The 9,527-nt window shown below is 64.0% G+C and overlaps 1 protein-coding gene across 1 annotated transcript; it reads left to right on the top strand.

Moving 5' to 3' along the window:
* Positions 1-196: 196 nt before the first annotated feature.
* LOC119105446 (coiled-coil domain-containing protein 102A) lies at positions 197-7,626 on the top strand (the record flags this gene model as incomplete). Its single annotated transcript, XM_037228909.1, is given in 8 exon segments — positions 197-423; positions 682-785; positions 1,309-1,498; positions 3,330-3,431; positions 4,085-4,210; positions 4,593-4,718; positions 5,830-5,996; positions 6,585-7,626. Coding segments are annotated over 8 exon segments (1,133 nt in total), but the record flags the coding sequence as incomplete, so codon positions are not given.
* Between the last annotated feature and the right edge of the window lie 1,901 nt (positions 7,627-9,527).

The following is a 9,527-nucleotide window of genomic DNA, read 5'->3' as shown; positions in this document are numbered from 1 at the left end:
GGCGAGGATGAGTCGAATTCATGGATCCCCCCACAACGGCCAAGTGAAGCAGTCACACAGTCCTGGTCGTGTGAGTGTCTATCAGGGTTCTGCTAGATCGCCCCTGCCCGCCGGACCACCCCCGCCGCTTGTTTTGGAGGTGACCCCCGCGGCGCCGGCGCCCGATCGCTGAGCTGCGCTCCCCCTCTCCCTCTGCAGGTGCGCGCCGAGCGGAACAAGGCGCGTGAGGAGCTGCGCACCGTCCGTCTCCGGCTCGAGACGGCGCTGAAGGAGACGGCCGCCGTCAAGCGCGACCGCCACGAGATCGAGGCCGAGAACGAGTCGCTGGCGGCCGAGCTGGACCACATGAAGCGGCTGCTGGTGCAGCGCTGCGAGTGTGGCGGACCGGTCAGCGCGCTGGCCGAGCTGCGCCAGGCGGCGGCCACCGCGCCTGCCGGCCGCCTGCCGGCGCCGCCCGACCCGCTCACCGAGTGCGCCGCCGCCACCTTCGGCCTCGGCGAGTTCCGCGTGACGGAGGCGCAGCGTGGCGCCATCCCCAAGCAGCGCGCGCCGCCGGCGCCGCGTGCCGAGCCGCCCGAGCTGGGGCTGTTGCTGGGGCTGGAGGGCGAGCGCGCCTGGCCGGGCGGCGAGCCGCGATCGCAGCGCGGGCCCGAGCCGGAGCCGGCCGGGCCGGCGAGGCCGCGGGAGGACGAGCCGGCCACCTCGCCCCGCGCCCGTGAGCCGGACACGGCCGCCCTCCGGCAGAGACTCGAGACCAGCGACAAGGCCCTACAGCTGGAGCGAGAGTAAGCCGGCGCACAAACTCGCCTCTGTCTATGGCGAACAGTGCATGCATGTGTTGAAATGGATAATACATTATTTGACATTTAGAATGCTGCCTAGCATTGTACATCATCCCACCCGTAAGTTATATGCCAGTTTCGTATGTTTTCAAGTTATAGTCGTTTTTGTTTCCATGCCATCGTGTCCGATCCTTTTTCGACCCATGCTGAACAGATGTCACTTTGTGTCTCTTTCTTTCTCTCCCTCTCCCTCTGTCTCTGTCTTTGTGTTTGTTTTCTGTCCTCTGTCAGCTGTCCTCCGTCCTCTGTTCTCTGTCTCCGTCTCTGTTATTTTTCACAACGTTGCTCATATTCGTTGCAGTGATGTCGCCGCCGCTGCATCCCACGGCGGGCCTCCCCGTTGGCCGCCCCCTCCCTGTCGAATGTCGTGTGACGGTCTATCCGCCCCGGGTCTCCGGCTGTCTGCCCTGCCCTGGCGTCGGCCGTCGCGGCCTATCCCGGTAGCCGGCCGTGCGCTCTCCGACAGGGAGAAGGCGGCGCTGCAGCGCACGGTGGAGTCTCTGCGCCAGGACGCTTCCGACCTGCGCTCGCGACTCGACGACGTGCGCCTCTCGCGCCAGGAGACGCTCAAGCAGCTGATGGAGCTGCGCGCCCAGCACGAGAACCAGCTGACCAGCATTCAGCTGGACTTGCGCGACGAGACGTCCAGCCGAGAGGTGCGCACGGGCGGCGCGCCCGCGGAGAGCGCCGGCCGCCGGCGGCCCGGGCTCCCGCGCCGCTGATGGCGCACGGTGACGGGGCCACGTGGATGGGGCTGAGCGGCTCTGGCGCTGCTGTGTAATCGCCACTTTCTCCGCAGAGTCCTTCCGTCTAACGGTGTAATGTATCCCGTCTTAATGTCGGGGTATAGTAACGAGGGCTAGAGCTTACTGCCGCGTGGGGGCAATTTAAGTCGTGCCGTGTTCAGGCTAAGTCTGAAGAGGTCCCGCTCCAGGACCGACGTAGTGCGATCACATGCTCTCCTCTTCGATCGGGGTTTCAAGATGATCGCGATCGGCGTCATCTTGATGCTGCGTGCTGGAGAGATGCAACTCTCGTAATTTAAGTTCTGTGGAAGTATAGCGCGTTGGTCGCGTGCGGTTCTCAAATTACGAGGGGTGAGCACATATCGAGCGGCCGACATATTCACCCCCTGCGATTAGGGGACCCCTGCGCCTTAAGCGCTGATTTTCGCGCTACCTGACACGCTCATTTGGCTCTCCAGCCTTAGGTGAGCGATGCTTCAGTGGAGGAACATCACTGTCAGCTGTATTGACTGGAAAAAAATGCGAGAGCTAAAAGTCTGGTCATCAACAAGCTGGTCGTTTCGGTGATGATGGTCGTTTCGGTCGTTTCTGGTGGTTTCGGTGGGGAGGAGGAGCGGGGGGAATCCTGTGATTACCATTATTCTGTGTCTACCCACGTGATCTCATTGCGTGCGCCCGGCCGCTGTCCGCCGCCCATGTGGCTGTGCGCGGCCGAGCGCCCGGCTCTGTCCGCCGCCCATGTGGCCGTGTGCGGCCGAGCGCCTGGCTCTGTCCGCCGCCCATGTGGCCGTGCGCGGCCGAGCGCCCGGCTCTGTCCGCCGCCCATGTGGCCGTGCGCGGCCGAGCGCCCGGCTCCGTCCGCCGCCCATGTGGCCGTGCGCGGCCGAGCGCCCGGCCGCTGTCCGCTGCCCATGTGGCCGTGCGCGGCCGAGCGCCCGGCTCTGTCCGCCGCCCATGTGGCTGTGCGCGGCCGAGCGCTCGGCTCTGTCCGCCGCCCATGTGGCCGTGCGCGGCCGAGCGCCCGGCTCCGTCCGCCGCCCATGTGGCCGTGCGCGGCCGAGCGCCCGACCGCTGTCCGCCGCCCATGTGGCCGTGCGCGGCCGAGCGCCCGGCTCCGTCCGCCGCCCATGTGGCCGTGCGCGGCCGAGCGCCTGGCCGCTGTCCGCTGCCCATGTGGCCGTGCGCGGCCGAGCGCCCGGCTCTGTCCGCTGTCCATGTGGCCGTGCGCGGCCGAGCGCCCGGCTCTGTCCGCCGCCCATGTGGCCGTGCGCGGCCGAGCACCCGGCTATGTCCGCCGCCCATGTGGCCGTGCGCGGCCGAGCACCCGGCTCTGTCCGCCGCCCATGTGGGCCGTGCGCGGCCGAGCACCCGGCTGCGTCCGCCGCCCATGTGGCCGTGCGCGGCCGAGCGCCCGGCTCTGTCCGCCGCCCATGTGGCCGTGCGCGGCCGAGCGCCCGGCTCCGTCCGCCGCCCATGTGGCCGTGCGCGGCCGAGCGCCCGGCCGCTGTCCGCTGCCCATGTGGCCGTGCGCGGCCGAGCGCCCGGCTCTGTCCGCCGCCCATGTGGCCGTGCGCGGCCGAGCGCCCGGCTCTGTCCGCCGCCCATGTGGCCGTGCGCGGCCGAGCGCCCGGCTCCGTCCGCCGCCCATGTGGCCGTGCGCGGCCGAGCGCCCGGCTGTGTCCCGTCCTCTGGCCGGGCCGGGTCCGCTGACGACCCAGCTCGCCCGGCTCCGTGTCGACAGGTGCGTGACCTGCAGGTGGCTGAGCTGCGCTCCGAGCTGGAGCGGCTGCAGGCAGAGAACGCCGCCGAGTGGGAGCGCCGCGAACGCATCGAGACTGACAAGGTCAGCTGGCGAGCCGGGCAGCGCAGCCGGGCGATGGGCTCGAGGTGGTGGGGACGCGCCGGACCTGTGCAGCGGCCGCCGCGTCGCCGCTGCAGTGAAGGCCCACAGCGGAAGTAGAACTATGAGCGGCTATTGAGGACAGCTGCGGAGAAGTGACCATGTTGGTGTTAGCAGCGCTTAGTCTCTGTAATATTCCCTATTGCTGCTGTCCGGATTTCGTATCTCTTATGCCATGCCATGTCATTCGCAAAGAGTGAGAGAGGCAACATGAGAAGTGGTCAGAAAGTGCCTGCCTACATTCTAGATCGACAAGTTTCCTTTTTTGACGAATGGAAGAGCATGTGTATTTGCACGATACCTAACAGGACAAGGAATTTTCAGGAAAAGCTTAAATCCTTGGACACCATTTGTGTTGTGTGTTGTTGAAGGAGTCCTGGCTCATTCAGTAACTTGAAATCAAGTCTGAACCATTCGTGCAATCAACCAATAGCACGGTATGTCATGGCCACATTGGCGTCGGAAGCCAGCGATTCAAATTTGTTTCAGTTCCTTCTGTGGATTATGAGCCATGCATACATCCCACTGCATCTAAGTAGAAAAGCCTGGTGCTTGTCGTGTTCGTGAACCGCCGGCGCCGGCGCGCCGCGCTGCAGGTCTCTGTGGAGCGGGAGAACAAGAAGTTGCGCGCGCACGTGGCGGACCTGGAGGAGCGGCTGGAGAAGCGCAGCCGCCAGCTGAGCCAGGCGGCCGAGACCGAGAACAAGCAGCTGCAGTCGGAGGTGAGCCGCCCGGCCGTCGGGCCTCCGAGCGCGAGCCTGCCCCAGCCGTGGCCGGCGGCGGCTCGCGCTCGCACCGACATCTGCTGGCCCGGACGTCAGAGGGTCGGGGTCGCAGCGCGCTGCCTGCTGACAGGATGCTGCTGGGAGGTAGCCGATGCCGGAACTAGTCGTGGTGCCGTTCACCGTGGAGTGCTGTGACTGATCCACCCGCTAACTCGCGGGCTGTGCTGGCTGAGAGTGGCGCCAGGCGCCTGTAACGCGCCCGTAGTGAGCGAGACCTGCACCCGCCTGCGGGCCGCGCTCCAGGCACGCGCCGTTCTAGCCGCCCTAGCCGTCCCGGTGTGGTCTCCGCGCATGCTCAGGCCGCCCGTGCCCCGCCCAGGTGTTCGAAAAGAGTCGAGAACTCTCCGAGCTGAAGCACGCGCACAGCAAGTTGAAGAAGGTGCTGCAGGAGAAGACGACCGAGCTGTCGCACGCCATGCGCCGGGCAGAGCAGTTCGAGGCCGAGGTGGGGTGCGAGGCTGGGCTCTGGCTGAACGCGAGTCTGTGTCACGTTGGTCGGGCATCGGGTTAGCAATCTGGGTTTTGTAAGGCGACGCTTTCTTTCTGGGATGTGCTGGAGTTTGCAACGGATGCCAGCAGGCCTACATACGCTGCAAATATGCATGACGTAGCTTCCTTGAATCGTGTGCCTTTTACCCGCGTCCCGCAGTTGTGCAGGACCATTTCGTGTTTTTGTGCGCTATTTTTGCACGGTTTTGTTTTGAGAGGAACTGAGATGTGGCTCTTGGTTTTCTGTATATCACTTCTGCCTTGTATACTTTCCCTCTAGTGACCTGTTCTTTCCACCAACAGTGCTGAACACTGGAGTCGTTTAATTCTGTTTGGCCTGGAATGCAATCCAGTTTCGGATAGTGCATTGGCGTACCTATCGTCTGTCCTGGGCTAAGGCCATGCATCAAGGTCCAAAGCCTGCTGGTGTGTCCAACATCTGTTTATGTGGCGAGCGCTACACAGACAGATGTTGCGCCTGACACACAGCTTTATGCACAAGATACTTGATGTATATCTTTGGCTAGGTCCAAGCATTTGCATGGACCATGGTGGACATGCCTCTTGCGTGTTCAGTCCTCAGCTTACTGTTGCGCTCACCTTCCCCAGCTCACTCCTGACGAAACTTCGGTCTGCTCCCGACTCTCCTCTGGTTTGTTCCCGACCCCGCGGTCTGCCCCTGATTCTCTGATTGGCCCCTGGCCCTCCTTCCCTGGATACCCTGACCACTGTATACCCTGACCACTGTATGCCCTGCCCACTGTATGCCCTGCCCACTGTATGCCCTGACCACTATATGCCCTGACCAATGTATGCCCTGACCACTGTATCCCGTGACCACTGTATGCCCTGACCACTGTATACCCTGACCACTGTGTACCCTGACCACTGTACGTCCTGACCACTGTATGCCCTGACCACTGTATACCCTGACCACTGTATACCCTGACCGCTGTATACCCTGACCACTGTATACCCTGACCACTGTGTACCCTGACCTCCGGCCTGCCACCGCCCCGCTGGCGGTGGGGCCCGGCTGACCCGTCGCCGTGTCCGCGGCCGGCCAGGTGCGGCGCCTGCGGGGCCGCGTGGACGAGCTGAAGCGGGAGCTGGGCAGCGTGGAGGATGAGGTAGACAGCAGCACCACCAACCAGCGCCGGCTGGTGCGCACCAACGAGGAGCTGCAGGAGCAGGTGGACAGCCTGTCCGTGCAGCTGCAGCATCTGCAGGCCAGGTCAGCCCCCCCCCCCCCCCGCCCGTCATGTCGGGCGGCACGCCACCTCGGACCCGACGCTCGATACACTGAGTCAGGCGCCGACGGCGGGCTAGCGTTGACTGAGTGTCGCGCGGTCGATGTGTCGGGTCGACTCAGGGGCCGGCCAGTGACGTGGCCGTGGTGGATGGGAAGGGGGCACGGACCACGTGGGAGGGCTGCTGGTGCGCCGCCCGTGTCGGGCCGGGATTGCCCACGACGCATCAGGCTGGTGGGATCTCTCGGGATGGCCACTGTTGGTTCGCCTGGATTGAGCCTGGTATGCCGAAGGCATGTTCTGGGTATGTCCACCTAACGACTGAATGGACGGTGACGTCATTGTCACCTGTTGTCCCCTATTTAGTCAGTCACATTTTCAACAGAATGGAATGCTTCCCCTATTCAGAAGTGTTTCGTGAAGTGCGCTCCTCCCGGTAGTCTGGGCGCCTCCTGTCGGGCTCCCGGCGCGCGTTAGCATGTGCGCCAGCTTGGCGCCTTCTCCCTCCCTTCACACACGTGCGCGTAGTCACGCACAGACAGCTGACCAGCGCCTCGCGCCGTCCGCTCCAGAGCGCGCACCAGCGCCTCATCCATGCCGTCCATCAAGGACAAGATCCTGGTGGACGGCGAGACCGACGACGAGGAGCTGGGCGAGCTGTGAGCGGTTGTCCCCGCCCCACGGGCGGGCCGCGCCCCCACCTCCGGTTCAGGCGTGAGGCGGTGGCCGACAGCTTCGGGTGGCCCGCTCTGGATGGCGGCGGCGCGTGCTGGTCCGCGAGGGACTGCCGCTGGCCGACTGCCGTGCGGTTGGTGGGCGTGTGCCGGCTCGAACTGGACGGGGAAACCCAGGCGATTTGTCTTCCACTGTCATAGATGAATTAGGGCGACGCCTCTTGTGCGCTGCCGGAGTAGGTGCAGGTTGTGATGGTTCACTAACAACGCTTGTACTGACATTATTGTACCTGCATTGGCGTGGTTTTGTACGCTGCAGTCTGTTTGTTGTTGGTTTGATATTCACTGTACCTGCATAGCAGTAATGCTGCAACGTTGCGTCCGGTGCTGGTGTAGCTGCTCTCGGAGGGTTTTTGTGTTTTGCTCGTGTGCCATTCCTGAACGCCGTTGATGAGTCTCCTCGCCGTGTGGTTGTCATTCCGACCAAGCTTTACGTTCGCTCGCTTACCACATCCTTGCCAATCGCCGTGGCCGCTGGCCTGTCAGCGCGCTGCCCCCAATACTCCCGACCGTGGTCGCTCTGTCGGTTTGTTACTGCGTGTTTGGCCGCCGGTCGCACGGTCCGCCACCGCCGCGTGGTCCGCGCCTGGTGGTGGGCTGCATCCCACCGCCCCGGGGTCCGCTCGTCCCCCGCTGTGTGGCCTCGGGCGGGGATGGGCGTGCCTTCCCCGCGCCGCCTCGGCTTTGGCGGCCGCCGAAAGGGGAGGGAGGCGTGACGCGCCCCGTGCCCCGACCTCGGGCTGTTGTGATGGTTGGTGGTTGTCGCCGGCCGCAGTGAGTCTCGGCTGGTGGTGGCGGTTGGCGGTCGGGAGGCGCCCCGCCTCTGTGTGCGGGACCCGTCTGCCCGTGACAGCGGAGGCAATACACGGACCGTACCGAGGCTGTGCTCGCGTATACCGCTGGCCTCGGCTGGGCCCGTCTGTGGCCTGGTGCGCATTGCGTGAGTGGTGTCATCGCAGCTTTACGACACGCCCGTCTGCTGAAGCTGCATAGCGTCGCCTGCCTCTCCCTGGCAGGAACGGCGGGCACCGCGGGATCGAACATCGCAATTAGGATTTCGCAGACGCGCAGCGTGACCACCGCGCCACCGGTACCCCACTTGGCGCGAACGCGACACGCTGTGTGCTGGGCTTGACTATGAATCTCTGCTCGCCAACTCCCCGCTACACGAGCTCCGGCCGTGTTGTAACGACGGCTCACGCATGGTTTAACGGGTGAGAGGCTTTGCATGTGGATTTCTAAAAGAAAATTATCTCATTTCACGGTGTGTATACGAGCGAGTATTCATGGAGCATACCATGGCATATCGGGTTCCTCGTCACTACGTAGGCGATAAAACAGAAGCAACACGAGCATGTAGGCAATGCAGGAGCCGTACCACCGCAGATTGCGTGGATCTCGTGTTCGAGCGCCGTGGTACAAAATATTCACTTCAGCGTCCGGCAAATGCCAGGCCAGTCGTTTGTTGCACACAAAATAAGCGTCGGATTTAAAGTGGGATGGGAGGGTATAACTACGAAAGCAGCGTATTGACGGAATGCATTGGCAACGTACGTAAAGGTGAAGTAAAAGCAACAGGTAAGCGGTAGCATATGAATGTGTGCATAAAACCCTGTAGAAATCAATGTGGCTAAGAAGGATACCGCCAGCACAGCAAAAATACGTTTGCACGTGCGAAGACCAGGCCGAGCTGTGGTAGAAAGCGATGAATGATAAATCACAGCGCTGATGGCTGCTCGACATCGTCCTTGCTTCACACATTGGTTAGAGCGGGTCGCCGAGCAGTCTCAGCCGTCTGCAGCTGAGACTGACCGCTCCGATCTCAGCCGTCTATTGTTGAGACTGACCGCTCCGATCTCAGCCGTCTGCTGCTGAGACTGCCCGCCCCGGTTTCAGCCCTGTTTCAGGCCCTTCTCCGCCGCAGTTGCTTTTGTCGCTGCTTTTGCTGCCGCTTCCCCTGGCGCGCCAGTTTCGCCAGCTTCCTGCGGCCCCTGCTCGTGCGTTTCGGCTGTTTCCGCCAAGGCCTCGGTGCCCGGTCGGCGCCGGCGCCCGCTGGCCGGAGCAGGCTCTCGCCACCGAGGCTGGCGGACGGACCGGGGTTGACCTGGTCAGCGACACCATCCCAGGGGGCGACGCACAGACAGGCCATCGCCACGGACTCGCGGATAAGCTTGCCGCCCTGCTTGTAGCTGACGGAGCTGTACATCGTCTGGCACGTGGCGCCGTCGCAGCACGCGGAGCCCGCGTCTACACAGGTGGTCTCGATGATCTTCAGGCGGTCCCGTCCGCAGCCGAGCGTCCGCACGTGCCGCGCGGACTGGCACGCTCTGCAGTCGCTGCGGGCCTCCTGCACCGCCCGCTTCTCGACGGCTCCGCCCTGTTGTAGACAGCTGATGTACGCGGGCGTGTACCTGTAGCTGTCGCAGCGTGACGTCTCGCTTGGTGGGAGCAGAGCCGCCGCCAGCAGCGGCAGGAGCTGGATGGCCCTCATGTTGTCTCGGGTCCTCCGCCGGCTGCGCCTGAACTAGCTCCCTCGGCCACCTGCCGGTCTATTTAACCCCAGACGATAATCGGGACACTTCCTCCCGCCGATAGGCCCCGGGCGGCCGGCGCGTCACGGGATAGATAGCGCTCCTTACGCCAGGCCTGAGTCACAGGTGCGAGGTGGGGTCTTACCGCACCCAGCCCACGGTAACAGCCCGCAGACTCAGGGGCCACACACCTGCGAGCGACGGCGGCGTGTGCCCCGCGGCTCACGACGCCCTGGGGGAGGGTGGAGGG

This window comes from Pollicipes pollicipes, unplaced genomic scaffold (genome assembly GCF_011947565.3).
Source record: "Pollicipes pollicipes isolate AB1234 unplaced genomic scaffold, Ppol_2.1 Scaffold_6138;HRSCAF=7277_pilon_pilon_pilon, whole genome shotgun sequence".
Classification (NCBI taxonomy): domain Eukaryota; kingdom Metazoa; phylum Arthropoda; class Thecostraca; order Pollicipedomorpha; family Pollicipedidae; genus Pollicipes; species Pollicipes pollicipes.
This window is presented reverse-complemented; position numbering and strand designations above follow the sequence as displayed.